Source organism: Dryobates pubescens, chromosome 11 (genome assembly GCF_014839835.1).
Source record: "Dryobates pubescens isolate bDryPub1 chromosome 11, bDryPub1.pri, whole genome shotgun sequence".
Lineage (NCBI taxonomy): Eukaryota > Metazoa > Chordata > Aves > Piciformes > Picidae > Dryobates > Dryobates pubescens.
The window spans coordinates 35,873,118-35,890,456 of NC_071622.1; the positions used below are offsets into that span (position 1 = coordinate 35,873,118).

The 17,339-nt window shown below is 47.2% G+C and overlaps 1 protein-coding gene across 1 annotated transcript in view; it reads left to right on the top strand.

The window, feature by feature from the left end:
* DPYD (dihydropyrimidine dehydrogenase) overlaps positions 1-17,339 on the top strand; it is a 602,387-nt gene that overhangs the window by 478,448 nt on the left and 106,600 nt on the right. Inside the window, exon 19 of the mRNA XM_054165155.1 lies at positions 7,601-7,743. Within this exon, the coding sequence (XP_054021130.1) occupies positions 7,601-7,743 (143 nt within the window). The remainder of the gene's footprint in view (positions 1-7,600; positions 7,744-17,339) is intronic.

The window sequence follows — 17,339 nt, forward strand, 5'->3', positions numbered from 1 at the left end:
GTCAGTCATCAGCAAATTTGCAGATGACACCAAGTTGGGAGCAGCTGTTGATCTATTAGAGGGCAGAAGGGCTCTGCAGAGGGACCTCGACCGACTGGACAGATGGGCAGAGTCCAACAGGATGGCATTCAAAAAGTCCAAGTTCCAGGTGCTGCAGTTTGGCCACAGCAACCCCATGCAGAGCTACAGGCTGGGGTCAGAGCTGCCAAACAGAAAGGGACCTGGGGCTGCTGATTGACAGCCACCTAAACATGAGCCAGCAGTGTGCCCAGGTGGCCAACAAGGCCAATGGCATCCTGGCCTGCATTAGGAATAGTGTGGCCAGCAGGAGCAGGGAAGTCATTGTGCCCCTGTACTCTGCATTGGTTAGGCCAGACCTTGAATACTGTGTCCAGTTTTGGGCCCCTCAGTTTAAGAATGATATTGAGACACTTGAACATGTCCAGAGAAGGGCAACTGAGGCTGGGGAGAGACCTTGAGCACAGCCCTGTGAGGAGAGGCTGAGGGAGCTGGGATTGCTTAGCCTGGAGAAGAGAAGGCTCAGGGGAGACCTTATTGCTCTCTACAACTACCTGAAGGGTGGTTGTAACCAGGAGGGAGTTGGTCTCTTCTCTCAAGCAAACAGCACCAGAACAAGTGGACACAGTCTCAAGCTGTGCCAGGGGAAGTTTAGGCTTGAGGTGAGGAGAAAGTTCTTCACTGAGAGAGTTGTTAGCCATTGGAATGTGCTGCCTACGGAGGTGGTGGAGTCACCATCCCTGAAGGTGTTCAAGAGGGGACTGGACGTGGCACTTGGTGCCATGGTTTAGTCATGAGGTCTGTGGTGACAGGTTGGACTTGATGATCTTTGAGGTCTCTTCCAACCTTGGTGATACTGTGATTCTGTAATTTTTCCTTGCCATATTTAGGCTTTGCCATGTAAATCTGAAATTAGTGAGGTAGGACTGCAGCATAATGTAATATAATGTACATTACAAGTTCCTTTTTTCTTTACAATGCACAGAATAGAGAGAATTATGACTCAAACTCCATTTTATTACATCTGGTAACCTTAGACATTAATATTTGCTTTTAGGTCATCTACTAACCAAAGAGTTTACTTTCCTTTTAAATCTCTCTTTTTATTGATAAAGGGTTTGATAAAGACCATTCAAATGGTTTCAAGATTCAGGCTGACTATAATCAAGTTTGAATTGTTTCACCTCAGTTCTATTGGTTGTTTTTTTTTCAATGGACCTGGATCATTGTTACCTAAAGGCCCTTTTAAAGAGTTTGCTCCAGCACCAGAACAAGAGGACACAGTCTCAAGCTGTGCCAAGGGGGGTTCAGGCTGGATGTTAGGAAAAAGTTCTTCACAGAAAGAGTGATTGGCCATTGGAATGTGCTGCCCAGGGAGGAGGTGCAGTCACCATCACTGGAGGTGTTTAGAAAGAGAGTGGATGGGGTGCTTGGTGCCATGGTTTAGTTCATTAGATAGTGTTGGATGATAGTTTGGATGACAGGTTCGACTTGGTGATCTCGAAGGTCTCTTCCAACCTGGTCTATTCTTTCTTTTCTATTCTATTCTATTCTATTCTATTCTATTCTATTCTATTCTATTCTATTCTATTCTATTCTAAAGACTTGCTGGTGCAAATCCCTGTTAAAGACTTTAGCACATTGATGAGAATGTAGGTCCAGTATTTCAGACTACTGAGACTGGGTGCTTTAACCATTGGAGGATCACTGGGATCAGGAAGATCTGAATTGCTTCTGCTAGGAACTTCCAAAGCTGCAGGGTTACTAGGAGCTTGGTGCCAGGCTTCTCCTTAGAGAAAGCATTAATTTTGGCCCTCCAAGCCTCCATCTAGAGAACATTTTTGGTGATGTCCCCTGGGGACCCCAAAGGCTTATAAAGTTGTAATAAAGTATGTGTTACCTCCCCTGTGAAGAGAGACTGAGAGCCCTGGGGCTGTTTAGTCTGGAAAGGAGAAGGCTGAGAGGGGATCTGATCAATGTCTATCAGGATCTGAGGGGTGGGTGTCAAGTGGAGGGGGCCAAGCTCTTTTGGGTGGTGCACAGTAATAAGACAAGGAATAATGGATACAAACTTGAACATAGAAGGTTTCAGCTCAACATGAGGAGAAACTTCTTTCCAGTGAGGGTGACAGAGCCCTGGAGCAGGCTGCCCAGGGAGGTTGTGGAGTCTCCTTCTCTGGAGACTTTCCAAACCCACCTGGATGCATTCCTGTGCAGACTATCCTGGGTGATGCTGCTGCAGCAGGGGGATTGGACTGGATGATCTCTGGAGGTCCCTTCCAGCCTTTTAATGTACTGTGATCCTGTGATTCCCCTGGCATTGGTAGAGGATTTTTTACTTCCTAAGGAAAAATAAAAACCCAAACAAGCAAGTATGTATAATGCCTCTCATCAGTTTGTCATCAGTTTGCTGTTCTCAGAGGACAAGAGTTAGCTCTGCCTACCTGTGCTGATCAGGGCGAGGAATCTGACAGACACACATTGGGCTGCTCCCTCGTGTTTTATTTTGCCTATTGAATTTCTTTGACTGCAGTCAGGAGTCAGGAAAAAAATCTGCTGTTTTTATTAAAAGAAAAAAAAAAAAGGGAAAAAGAAAAAGAAAAGCAAACCTCTTTCTTTTAAGGCGAGAAAAAGGTCAGGGACTTCAGCATCATATAATTATTTCTTTGTTTAAATCTTTATATAATAGCAAGTGTTTGTTCCATAATTAATGAGGGACTTGAAAGAGTCATTTTCAACACTGAGTTGCGTGTCATCTCCATCAGGTGTTTTTCTGTCTGTCTTCTCATTTTCCAGTCTCACTCCCCTGCTTGAGATGTACATGAATGGACTTTGTTGGTTAAACCTCATTATTTTGTAGCAAGGCAAATAATGGTAGCCACATCTAGCATCCCGCAGCAGCTGCGATGCTCCTATCAAGAGAGCACCATGCCAGCAGTTTCCCCAGCTACGTGTGCTTACCTAGTGGGATTGCTAGGCCCCAGCATGCTGAAGCATGTGGTGGGTGCTTTTTTTGTAGCATGTGAGCCCTTTTTCAAAGGCATGCTGGATATGGGCCTCAGCTTCTTGACTACCATTGCATTTATCAGAAAGCATCCCTCAGATTCCCACTGCTGCTTACAGCTCTCTCAAAATCTGTCATTCAGTCTCCTTCATTCCAACCTTTCAACAGCTCCTTCTCCACAAAGCTCTGTAAGGGCATTTATTTCCTTCCTGTGGTATTCAGATGAAAATGCAAGAAAATAGAGAGTCTTGATCAAATTCAGTGCTTATTTGCTTTGCTTTATTATTTGCCCTGCTCCTTTTTTTTTTTCTTTTGAAAAAAAATAATTTCTTTTCTTTTTACCTACTTTTTGGCTTTTTGGTTGGTTGGTTGCTTGCTTGCTTGCTTGCTTTTTCCCCCTCTTTTTTTAAGAGCTTGGGATCACTATTTTTGGTATCCTTTCTTATTTTTTGTCTTTGGAAGGTAGCTGCACCATTTCATTAGGCAGTAGGATCTCTGCCACAGGTAAATTGGATTCTATTCCAGACCTGCAGGTTTCATGACAGAAGGGGAAGCGTCTGATCACAGGATGAGCACAGGATGATCACAGGATGTTAGAGGTTGGAAGGGTCCCCTGGAGATTGAGTCCAACCCCCCCTGCCAGAGCAGGACCATAGAATCCAGCACAGGTCACACAGGAGCACATCCATATGGGTCTTGAAAATCTCCAGAGAAGGAGACTCCACAACCTCTCTGGGCAGCCTGCTCCAGTGCTCTGAGACCCTTACAGTAAAGAAGCTCCTCCTCATTTTGAGATGGAACCTCCTGTGCTGTAGTTTCCATTCATTGCCCCTTGTCCTATCCCAGGGCACAAGTGAGCAGAGGCTGTCCCTTCCTTGGATCAAGAAATGTGAGAGAAAATGGCTGCACCTTCTTGCTGGAGCATGTCCAGAGAAGGGCAACAAAGTTGGTGAGGGGCTTGGAACACAAGCCCTATGAGGAGAGGCTGAGGGAGCTGGGGTTGCTTAGCCTGGAGAAGAGGAGGCTCAGGGGTGACCTTATTGCTCTCTACAACTACCTGAAGGGAGGTTGTAGACAGGCAGAGGTTGGTCTCTTCTCCCAGGCAACCAGCACCAGAACAAGAAGACACAGTCTCAGGCTGCACCAGGGGAGGTTTAGGCTGGAGGTTAGGAGGAAGTTCTACACAGAGAGAGTGATTGCCATTGGAATGTGCTGCTCCGAGGAGGTAGTGGAGTCACCATCATTGGAGGTGTTCAGAAGGAGACTTGATGGGGTGCTTGGTGCCATGGTTTAGCTGATTAGGTGGTGTTGGATGATAGGTTGGATGTGATGATCTTGAAGGTCTCTTCCAACCTGGTCTATTCTATTCTATGCTATGCTATGCTATTCTTATTGAAAAAGTTTGTTCTGTATACTAAAGAGAAGAATGCTGGGATGAGTAGTTTAAGCCTCAGTCAAACCTCAGCTTGTCATTAGCACCATGTATATACTCTCGTCAGAAGCGCTCCTGAAATGCTTTTAAATTCCTTTGGGTGAATTACAGCTGGATTGAATACTTTGGTGATAATACCAATTTATCACTAATTTACTAATCATCAACTGTAAGTAATAACTCAAATTATGGATATCAAGTGCACCTAGTATTGGAAAGTACCTGTGAGCCATCACAGATTGCAAGTCTCGTTGCCACCTCTGCTAGGTTACATCAAATCGTATGTCTGATTTCTTCAGGCTAATGGAGGCCTTTCTGATTACCTATTGTGCTGAGACTTAAAATAAACTGCCACTTCTGCCTTTTCCTCTGCTGACCATTGTGTAGAGACAGTAATTTAGGGGAGAAGGTGAAGAAAGGAACAATTTTATTCTGGCAATATTTTCTTGTGGAGCTCCTTGATACAAGATATCGTTAAGGCTTAAAAAACGATTGAATGTAAACTCTCAGAGTTCCATTGAGGTTAAAAGAACACAAACCAGCATGCCTCAAGCAGATGTCAGTTTTTCACTCATGCAGATGGAGTAGAAATTTCCATCCCTGATTTCAGAGTCTCTATTGTCTGTATACTTTCACCCTTCTCTCGCAGCGAGATTCTGGAGTGGCTGTGCCTGCTGCAATAGAGCAAGGCTGGCGCTTACCTGGGGCCTCCATATCAAACACTGAATATTTGGAGAATTTTGTGAGCTAAGGCTTTTAATCAGATTATTTTCACAGAATCGCAGAATCACCAAGGTTGGAAGAGACCTCAAAGATCATCAAGTCCAACCTGTCACTACAGACCTCATGACTAAACCGTGGCTCCAAGCGCCACGTCCAATGCCCTCTTGAACACCTCCAGGGATGGTGACTCCACCACCTCCCTGGGCAGCACAATCCAATGGCTAACAACTCTCTCTGGGATGAACTTTCTCCTCACCATAGCCTAAACTTCCCCTGGCACAGCTTGAGACTGTGTCCTCTTGTTCTGGTGCTGGTTGCCTGGGAGAAGAGACCAACCCCCTCCTGGTTACAACCTCCCTTCAGGTAGTTGTAGAGGGCAATGAGGTCTTCCCTGAGCCTTCTCTTCTCCAGGCTAAACAACCCCAGCTCCCTCAGCCTCTCCTCATAGGGCTTGTGCTCAAGGCCTCTCCCCAGCCTTGTTGCCCTTCTCTGGACACGTTCAAGTGTCTCGATGTCCTTCCTAAACTGAGGGGCCCAGAACTGGACACAGGACTCAAGGTGCGGCCTAACCAGTGCTGAGTACAGGAGGCACAATGACTTCCCTGCTCCTGCTGGCCACACTATTCCTAATGCAGGCCAGGATGCCATTGGCCTTCTTGGCCACCTGGGCACACTCCTGGCTCATGTTTAGGCAGCTGTCAATCAGTACCCCCAGTTCCCTTTCTGTTTGGCAGCTCTCCAGCCACTCTGACCCCAGCCTGTAGCTCTGCATGGGATTGTTGTGGCCAAAGTGCAGCACCCGGCACTTGGACTTGTTGAATGCCAACCTGCTGGACTCTGCACATTTTCAATAGCATTTTCAATAGGTTTGGCTGTTCAGTGCATGTCTTGGCATGTATGCCCTCCAAAAGGCTTTATGAATAAATCTGTGAGAGGATACAGCATAGTTTTTTTTCTGTGTTTCTTTTTGGCTCAAGTGTTTCCCTAAGACTGGACCATTAATTCTGTCCTAATATTTGCTCTTTTATACTAGCAGTCATCTCCTTTCAGAGAATCATTCTGTTCCTTTTATACACATCATATCTGATCCATCTCATATGAAGGCAAAGAGTCATTAGTGGTCCTGTGGAAAGTTCCTGTTCAGCTCCAGCTCCTTTCTGTGATCTGTCTGGTGTGATCATAGATCCTTCAAGGCAGTTTTGGTGATATTTCTGATATTTATGAACCAGTCTCTGGTTCTGACCAAAACACACTGCTAGTTAGGCTGCCCATTTATGCAAATTAAAGTTTATATGTTGAAAATATTAGAGCTCTATGTAGCCTCTGTTAAACTAGCAAGAAATATCTATGTAAATCCTGTGAGTAGTCCTGATCCCTAATGTGGCCATGGAAGAACATCCAACGTGTCTTGATGGCAGGTGCCAACCAGAGCCTGGCCTGCATCAAGAGAAGTGTGGCCAGCAGGTCAAGGGAGGTGATTCTCCCCCTCTACTCTGCTCTGGTGAGACCCCACCTGGAGCACTGCATCCAGTTCTGGAGCCCCTAGTACAGGAAGGATCTGGAGATGCAGAGAAGGGCCATGAGGATGATCAGAGGGCTGGAGCTCCTCTGCTGTGGAGACAGACTTAGCGAGTTGGGGCTGTTCGGTCTGCAGAAGAGAAGGCTCCAAGGAGACCTTATAGTGACCTTGCAGTGCCTGAAGGGGCCTACAAGAACACTGGGGAGGGACTTTTTAGGGTGTCTGGTAGTGATAGGACTTAGGGTGAATGGATCCAAGCTAGAGGAGGGGAGACTTGGATTAAGCCTTAGGAAGAAGTTCTTGCCCATGAGGGTGGTGAGACACTGGAACAGGTTGCCCAGGGATGTAGTGGAAGCCTCATCCCTGGAGATTTTTGCAGCCAGGCTAGATGTGGCTGTGAGATGTCCCTGCCCATGGAAGGGGGTGTGGAACTGGCTGATCCTTGAGGTCCCTTCCAACCCTGACAATTCTGTGTTTCTATGCTTCTATATGTACAATTTATAAACAACACAAGAACCTCCCTGGACAAAACCAGGGAGCTACTAATGGCTTCCCCCTCCCTGCTCCCTTCCCTGCTGTGTAAAGTAAAGGAGAGAGAAGTGCAGAGAGTTGTTTTGGTAGATACTTAGCCACAACAAAGAACACAGCCAAGGTCAGCAAAGCCAGCAGAGGCCAGAAGCTGGTATCTGCTAGAGTGAAGGAAGTTAGTGTACAAAACTAGCTCTATGTAAGATATCTGTCCAATGGGATTATTCAGACATTATCATTATTCTCCCTTTTGCATCCATTGGTGATTTGTTTACATTCTCCTACTTTTTGCTCAGGATCTGTGGAAAATTTTCTAGGCACAGCCTGAAATCACCAGGCCCTGCCTTTGCTAACCAGGTGTTCTGGTTTCTCCTAGGAAATGCCATCCGTCCCATTGCCCTGCGGGCAGTGTCTGCCATCGCCCGTGCCCTGCCTGGCTTCCCCATCCTGGCAACCGGAGGCATCGATTCTGCTGAGAGCGGGCTCCAGTTTCTGCACTGCGGAGCTTCTGTTTTGCAGGTACCTTCTCTTTCTTTGAAACTGTTGACATTCAAATAACTTGTTAAAATGGCCATGTATCCTCACAGAATCACAGGATCACCCAGGTTGGAAGAGACCTCAAAGATCAAGTCCAACCCGTCACCACAGACCCCATGACTAAACCATGGCACCAAGTGCCACGTCCAATCCCCTCTTGAACACCTCCAGGGATGGTGACTCCACCACATCCCTGGGCAGCCCCTTCCAATGCCTAACAACTCTCTCTGGGAAGAACTTTCTCCTCACCTCAAGCCTAAACTTCCCCTGGCACAGGTTGAGACTGTGTCCTCTTGTTCTGGGGCTGGTTGCTAGAGAGAAGAGACCAACCCCCTCCTGGCTACAACCACCCTTCAGGTAGTTGTGGAGAGCAATGAGGTCTCCCCTGAGCCTCCTCTTCTCCAGGCTAAACAATCCCAGCTCCCTCAGCCTCTCCTCACAGGGCTGTGCTCAAGGCCTCTCCCCAGCCTGGCTGCCCTTCTCTGGACACGTTCAAGTGTCTCAATGTCCTTAAACTGAGGGGAATTGGAAGGAACCTTAAAGATCATCTACTTCAAATCCCCAACATCTTCCACTAGATCAGACTGATCCAAGTCCCATCCAACCTGGCCTTGAACATTTCCAGGGAGGAGACATCTACAGCCTCTCTGGGCAACCTGCTCTAATATCTCACTGTCCTCTCACTGAAGAACTTCTTCCTTGCATCTAATCTAAATCTACCCTCTTCTCCTTTAAGGCATTAGAATAGAGAGTGTGTGGGGGTTGTGTGTGTGTGTGAAGTTATACCACTGAACAGAATTTTCCTGGGTTTAATGCTATGGAATGTGGTTTTCCTTGATTTATAAACTATATGGCAAATATTAATACAAATATCAATAACCTTTTATTAGTAAGAAAACTTGCCAAAATGTATTAGCTAGGTTTGATGTATGGTTACAATATATCTGTACAATGGGAATGTGCAGTGTTTAGGCAGCTTTAGCAGTTTGATGCAGGCCAGGAGGAATATCAGGAGGAGATAACCCCGGGAGCGAAATGGCTCTCAGCCACACAGGGGAGACTCGACAAGAGCTGTTAAGCCAAAGAGGCAATGCATTAATCACTCACAGCTGGCTCCACCCAAGTGGGAGTGTTGCTGCTGCTGTGTATTAGAGGCTTTTGGGGTGCTCTCATGAGCCAGGCACGGCAGGTTGCCGGCAGGAAGGCCACGTGGTGGTCGATGGCTGCTCTGGCTTCAGCGGAAGGCAGGCTGCTTACAACGCTTCTCACAACTGCGCTTGCTTTGTCCTGGGGAAACTGAGGCACTGCAAAATCCTGGTTGCAAGGGGAAGCAGGCTTGGCTTGGCTCTGACTCCTAAGCTCATGGCTTCTCTTGTAGCTTGCAGTGTGTAGGCTCGTGGCTATATCCCAGGCTCTGGACCAGGCAATCAAGGCAATGCATCTCGAGGCAACTTCCAGCCAGCCAGGTCCAAGCAGGTTCAAGCAAGGCAAGGCAACCAGAAATCAGCCTGTCTATAAATCTTGCCCAAGATTCAACTGGGCCAACAGGACAACTGAAGCCAGCGCATGGTTACCCAAGGAGAACAGGTTCTGCCAGGCCGTGGCCATAAAAGGCAGAAACATAGCCTGGTCAGGCAGGAGCAGTGCCAGCACAGGTGCCCTTACCCCAGAAGGAGAGTTGTTCACCAGACACACATGGTGCTGTCCCCTTTGTTCCTTTTCCCACCTTACCCTGACTTCTGCAGGAAGGAGGGGGGAGAGGAGGACCATGTCTAGACACATTAGGGTCTGTCTGGGTTTGTGCTGGGGCTGTTTGGCCCTACCATGACAGTTTAACTCTACGTTTCTTGCTAAGAAACATTCAGCTGTAGGGGAGGAGTTGTCCGTGGAAGATCTTGGGTGTCACAATCTGGGATGTCATCACTTTTTTCTCCTCTGACCTATAGGATTTAAACTTTAAACATCTCTCCCTTGTCATGCAAACAAGGTTGATGCAGAGTTAAACTTGAGCTATCTGATCTTCCTTTATTCTTGATTTTGTCTTCTGCAAAGAGCCTTTTCAAAGGGAGAGAGACTTCAGTCCCACTGGGAGCCAGTTTAAAGTCACTCTTATTTATCCAGCCATTTGTGTCCCTTAAGTGTGTTTATTGAAACAGGAGATACAGGTACCTCCTGCATGTGTTGCTAGCATTGCTGGCATCCCTTTGTATTGGAATGAGGTGCATGCAGTAGTTGAGGCTGTTTACATTGCCTGGTGAGCTGTTTTGAGGTCCTGGCCCTGCCACCATGGTTAATTCTTCTCAGTCATGGAAGGAAGTCTTGATGACACTAGGCAACTGGCTGCAAATACACCCCTTACCTGCTCTGTTAGGCTTGGCAGGCCACCATTGCATCCCCTGTGTTAGAATGGCTGATGAGGAGCAGGTGGTGGTGATGTTCTATTGTTCCGTTCTGGTGGGCACTCACCCTCTTCATCTGTAGTTCCCATCATAGACAATAGCAGCTGTGGATCCTGTGGGTATCGGCTTTGTGTCACTCCATGGGATGACTGGAGCGGTTTCATTACACACCTGGCTTTGACATGAAGAATTGATTCAGTGTGACCATCCTTTCTGCATAGCTATGGTGACTGCTGAGATGAGTCATTTGTTTGCTGTATTTCAGGAAAGGCAAAAAAAAAGTCCAACTCAGAAGCTTGTTTTGGTTTGGTTTTTAATGCACATCAAAGTGTGGAAGCTGGAGCAGATGACTACTTCTTTTCTTCCAGACTTACCAGCTTCTTTGGATTTATTAATACTATTTCCTAATTATTATTTTTTTTTCAGTCCATTTTGGAGTGCCTCAAACTCTTCTTTTCCCAGGGAGAGAAAAAAGTTCCACCTTTCACAGAATGACAGAAAACAAGCAGTTGGAAGAGACCTCCAAGCTCATCCAGTCCAACCTTCCACCCAGCACTGTAGGGTCAGCACCAAACCATGTCCCTAAGCACCAGCTCCACAGGATGCTTAAACACCTCCAGGGGTGGTGACTCCAGCCCTGCCCTGGGCAGAACATTCCAATGTCTGAGAACCCGCTCTGGGAAGCAATATTTCCTAGCATCCAGCCTGAACCTCCCCTGTTGCAGCTTGGAACCATTTCCTCTGGTGCTTTATCTTGCCACCAAGGAGCAGAGACTGCCCCCTCCTCACTCCAACCTCCCTTCAGGGAGCTGTAGAGAGCAATGAGGTCTCCCCTCAGCCTCCTCTTCTCCACACTGAACACCCCCAGCTCCCTCAGCCCCTCCTCATAGCCCAGGTACTCCAGGTCATTCTCCAGCCTCGTTGCCCTTCTCTGGACACTCTCCAGCCCCTCAATGATATTCCTGTAGTGAGGGCTTCAGAGCTGAACACAGCACCTGAGGTATGCCCTCCACAGTGCTGAGCACAGGGGCATGATCACCTCCTGTCCCTGCTGCCCACCCTATTTCTAACCCAATAGCCAGGATGCTATTGGCTTTCTTGGCCACCTGGGCACTGCTGGCTCATATTCAGTCAAGTGTCAACCATCACTCCCAGGTCCCTCTTTGAGTCACAGCTTTCCAACCACACATCCCCAAGTCTGTAGGGCTCCCTCCCTATGGTGTGGGAGGTTCTTCCATATAAATGCTACATAATGGTGCAAATTGCAGAGCAGCTTTTGTCCAAAAAAACAAACCCAACCCCCCAAAAAGCCTCAAAGGCAAAAACCAGTAAGATTTGCTTATTATTGCTAATAGAGCTGAGGTTTTGCTGTCTTTGACTGTAACACTGTGATGTGATCTGAGCTGCACAGAGTGCAATGATTTTTTGGTTTGTTGGCTTGCATCTGTTCTGTTTCTGAATATTCTTCTTTTCCTTTCTGTTTATTTGCCCCAATGGTAATGGGAAGTTCTGAAAGATAATTTAATGTAGACATCCCAGTCAGTGCTCAAGGGAAAGAATATTGGATTTACAAAGCATTAATTACTGTTTTCTCTTTAGTAATAATCAAGTTCTCTGGCACTGGCTTCCAGAAATGCCTTGGATCTACTGGCCTTCTGCTATCTACACTGCTAGTCTGATTTTCAATCATTTTTCCCCCCAGAAATGGTGATACAAAAGCTCTTTTCTTGTCCTCACACTTCACTAGTGTAGTTTAAATCATCTCTAAAACTGGTTTTAAACATCTCTGAAGCAAGCCTGTCCTCAGGTTCAGTTTGTTTCTCTTCCCTGGAAGTAGGGGAGTCATTTAAACTAATCTGAGATAAATGGATTCTAAAGCTGCTGTGTAGGGAATGGTCTGAAGTAGTTCAATTACATTTGTTTAAAAAGAAGCCTTTAGTAAACATCCTGCAAGACTGTGAGTGTAGGCCTTCAGTCTTTCAATTAGCTCAGGAAAGGCAAATGGAAGGGAGAAAGAAAGAAGTAATCTCTCTAGACAGTCTGACAAGAAGTACACTTGACTGGGACTGGACTGAAACTTTTATTTGCTGCTCAGGGAGACAGGCAGAAGACAACTCCATCTTCATAGCTCATCTTTGGAACCTACTTAGGAGGATGAGGGTCATTGCTGTTGTTTTCCTTCTTAAGGAGTTGACCTGAGTAGCCAGACAATATACATTTCCCCAGATACCAGGCTCTCTGCCACATGGCCTTAGTACCAAATGCCCAAGGGGTGTCTTCTTCACCAGTCAAACCTCTGCTGCTTTTCATAGCACCTTTCACAGTTCAGTTCTACTTTCTCTGTACCAAAATAGGGAGTCTGTACAGAATCTGGAGATCATAGCAAGTAAAGTGAACTACTGAATGGTTCAGTAGATGAAGACTCACTACCTAGCAAGCCCCCAAGTTAGGTAGGTAGAAGCCAGGACTGTACTGAGTGAAGTATATCTGTGTTCTATAGACTTACCTTAAGCATCTGCTCTGGACACTGTTGGAGGTGGTACTGAATCAACACTTGGAATGACACAGAATCACAGAAGACTTCTAGTTGGATGAGACCAGTCCAACCCTCCACCCAGCACTGCAGGGTCAACACCAAACCATGTCCCTAAGCACCAGCTCCACAGGCTGCTTAAAGACCTCCAGGGATGGTGACTCCAGCACTGCCCTGGGCAGACCATTCCAATGTCTGAGGACCCTGGGAAGCAATATTTCCTAGCATCCAGCCTGAACCTCCCCTGATGCAGCTTGGAACCATTTCCTCTAGTGCTTTCTCTTGCCACCAAGGAGCAGAGGCTGTCCACTCCTTGCTCCAACCTCCCTATAGGGGAGCCATGAGGTCTCCCCTTAGGCTTCTCTGCTCCAGCCTGAACACCCCCAGCTCCCTCAGCCCCTCCTCATAGCCCAGGTGCTCTACATCCTTCTCCAGCCTCGTTGCCCTTCTCTGGACACTCTCCAGCCCCTGAATTCCTCTAGTAAGGCTCCCAGAAGTGAACACAGCACTCGAGGTGTGTCCTCCCCAGTGCTGAGCACAGGGGGATGGTCACCTCCTGTCCCTGCTGGCCGGTGTGTCTAATACAATACTGCACCTCGTGTGATCATCCTTCAGAGGTCCAAAACCATGAGGACATCTTAAGGCTGCTCCACGTGCTGGAGGGAGATCTGCACTCAGCTGTGCCTAGTGAGTGGGGCTCTGAAAGCCTGAGAGTGGCTGCTGCCACAGCTGGGCCCCTCAGTTTAGGAAAGATGTTGACTTGCTGGAAGGTGTCCAGAGAAGGGCAACAAAGCTGGGGAGGGGTTTGGAACACAATCCCTATGAGGAGAGGCTGAGGGAGCTGGGGTTGCTTAGCCTGGAGAAGAGGAGGCTCACGGGAGACCTTCTTGCTCTCTACAGCTACCTGAAGGGAGGTTGTAGACAGGTGGGGGCTGGTCTCTTCTCCCAGACAACCAGCACCAGAACAAGAGGACACAGGCTCAAGCTGCACCAGGGGAAGTTTAGACTGGATGTTAGGAATGGGCTGCCTGGGGAGGTGGTGGAGGCACTGTCATTGGAGGTGTTTAGGAGGAGACTTGATAGGGTGTTTGGTGCCATGGTTTAGTTGATTAGGTGGTGCTGGATGATAGGTTGGATGTGATGATCTTGAAGGTCTTTTCCAACCTGGTCTATTCTATTCTATTCTATTCTATTCTATTCTATTCTGTTCTCTCACTGCCCTGTCACACTGAGCAGCATGTGGATGTTCCTTCCTTAGCAGTGTTTTAAAGGGATAGGTAATGGCAGTTCATCCAGCAGTAAACACAGACTGGTACCACAGCACCACAGGTAGTGTTGATCCATCCGCTGAGTGCAGCACTTGCATCTTCCCTTGGTTTTGCCTAAACAAGAGTCCCCAGCCATGAGAGGTGATGTTCATGGGCTAAGAGAATGTGAAGGCCTTGTGTGGGTTGATTTAACTGCTGCTTGGCAGATCTGTTAGAGGGGAGGTTTATGAATAATGAATGTGCCTCCATTACAGGCAAGATCTGCTTTTCCTCTGCAGCTCTTTCACCTACAATCAGTTCTCTGCATTTTCATTTTTCCAATTGCTTGGTCTTTTTAATAATTTATTTTTTTTTTTAAAGTGGGGATCTATTGTAGATTTATGAAATCATCACACAGGAATGCAAGGCAGGAGTCAGGTGGTAAGCTACATTTTGGTATACGCTATACCCACCTCGAGTGATATGAAGCAGGTATCTTATGAAATGGTGTCCTATCCCCTCCTTTAAAAGATGGAGGGCAACGTCTTCCCCATGAGGGTGGTGAGACACTGGCACGGGTTGCCCAGGTAGGTGGTGGAAGCGTCATCCCTGGAGGTTTTTAAGGCCAGGCTGGATGTGGCTGTGGGCAACCTGCTGTAGTGTGAGGTGTCCCTGCCCATGGCAGGGGGTGTGGGAATGCCAGCGATGAGCAGTGTGAGCAATCTGGCAGTGCAGGCCTAGAGCCTGACATGGCGGTAGGCCATGCTCAGCATGGCTGCAGAGCCAGCTACCAGTGCACCAAAGCAGTGCTGTCTTGCAGCACTGTAACTAAAGCAAGGCACTGGTAGCTATAAACACAGCAAGTTATCTTGGGACAACAGGACATGCACCTGCATCAACAAACCTCGCGTGTCATCAGTAGTTGGACCAATAATCTGTAATAGTGTGATGTGTGGTCGCTCATAGGGAACCAATGAGTCCATGCCAACAAGGCACTCTGAGTTTATATGTTGTAGAAGTTCCCTTGCTAGGCACTTCTGCCTGTCCTATCCCTTCTCCTTCCATGCTTTACTTTACCATGCTATACTCTCACCATAGGCCTCCAATACTGGAACAATGGAGGATCAATACCCGATCATATTGGTCAGCTGTATTGATTCCAATCATTTCCGTCATCCGAAAAGGGGGGTTGGACCTGGCTGATCCTTGAGGTCCCTTCCAACCCTGACAGCTCTATGATTCTACGATTCATGTAATTTCTGGCAAAAAGTTTCCTCAGCACCAAGTTTTGCAGCAGGTACCAAAAGTGAGCTGGATCATTACAGGCAGTAGCAGCTGGGGCTAGAATTTTTACAGAGCAATTTCATAGAGCCTTCTTCTACTTCATGCCAGCAACAGCTGCAAAAAGACACCACTGCTTTTTTTTAAGTTATTATTGGTTTTACATTTTAAATGCTGGAATAGCTTAACCATTCTGTAGTGCGATTTCTTTGCACTACAGCTTTTATTTTACTAACATGCCCAGGTCCACCAAACTCTTGTCATTCTGGGCATGAGATGTAAAGATAAATAAATAACTATATAACCTCTTTATTTATGGAGACAGTCCTGCACTCCTTGCATACTAAAAGCTGCAGAAATGTCTGGCATCCTCCTGAGGTACAATTCATAGAATCACAGAATTGTCAGGGTTGGAAGGGACATGAAGGATCAGCCAGTTCCAACCCCCCTGCCATGGGCAGGGACACCTCACACTACAGCAGGTTGCTCACAGCCACATCCAGCCTGGCCTTGTAAACCTCCAGGGATGAGGAGGCTTCTACCACCTCCCTGGGCAACCAGTGTCTCACCACCCTCAAGGGGAAGAAGTGCTTCCTAAAGCAATTCACTGCTCTAACCTTTTTTAACACCACCCCTCCTCCCACCCCCCCCAGTTTATCAAAATAAGTTGTGTGTGGCAATTTTTCTTTGCCTCTTTTGCATCCTGTGTGTGACTTACCCTGTGTGTGATTCACCCTGTGTGTGGTTTGCCCTGTCTCACATTGCTGGTGGGTTAGATAGGTTTTTTTTCTTTCAGAGCTTTGACAGAGGCATGCATTTATTTTATTATTTTTTTTTCCCTTTCATTTATTTCCCCCCCCCCCCCCCCCCCTTCAAAGTCATCTGGCTGTAGGAAATTAAAAATGGAGACAATTAGAGCAAATTCCAGTGGAAAGAGAAAAATGCATGGTGGAAAAAAAAGCAATAAAAGCCTAAAAATATTCAAGTAAAAATCACTTCAGAGCAGGGCTGTATGAGTGAATTGTAGATCAATATCGTGTAGTTAATGCATTAGCAGTAGAGCATTAATTTGCAATTACTGTAGGTGATCTGATCCTCTGTGTTCTGTCCATTGACTTCAATGACCTTTTGCTGAAAGACATTCTGTAGTCATTATTTCCAGCAGATGTAGCTAAAACAAAAAAAAAGAAAAAGAAAAAGAAAAAGAAAAAAAAAAAGGTAGAACAAAAGAGTAGCTGCTTAAGGAGTCCTGTTCCGTGGTAGAGTCTCCAGGCACTGATACAGGCTGGGCAGGGACTGGCTTGAGAGCAGCCCTGAAGCCTTAGGGGTGCTGGGGGATGAGAAGCTCCACATGAGCCAGCAGTGTGCACTTGAAGCCCAGAAAGCCAACCAGAGCCTGGGCTGCAGCAAGAGAAGTGTGGCCAGCAGGGCGAGGGAGGTGATTCTCCCCCTCTGCTCCACTCTGCTGAGACCCCACCTGGAGTATTGTGTCCAGTTCTGGAGCCTCTATTACAGGAAGGCTCTGGAGGTGCTGGAAGGTGTCCAGAGAATTGCCACGAGGATGATCAGAGAGCTGGAGCTCCTCTGCTATGAGGACAGACTGAAAGAGTTGGGGCTGTTCAGTCTGGAGAAGAGAAGGCTCCGAGGTGACCTAATTGTGGCCTTCCAGTATCTGAAGGGGACCTACAAGAAGGCTGGGGAGGGACTTAGGACATCAGGTAGTGATAGGACTAGGGGGAATGGAATGAAGCTGGAGGTGAGGAGATTCAGACTGGACATGAGGAAGAAGTTCTTCACCGTGAGAGTAGCGAAGCCCTGGAATGGGTTGTCCAGGGAGATGGTTGAGGCCCCATCCCTAATTGTGGCCTTCCAGCATCTGAAAGGGGCTACAAGAAAGGTGGGGAAGGACTTCTGAGGGTGTCATGGAGTAATAGGACTGGGGGGAATGGAACAAAGCTAGAAATGGGTAGATTCAGATTGGATGTTAGTGAGAAGTTCTTCCCCATGAGGGTGGTGAGACACTGGCACAGGTTGCCCAGGGAGGTGGTGGAAGCCTCATCCCTGGAGGTTTTTGCAGCCAGGCTGGATGTGGCTGTGAGCAACCTGCTGTAGTGTGAG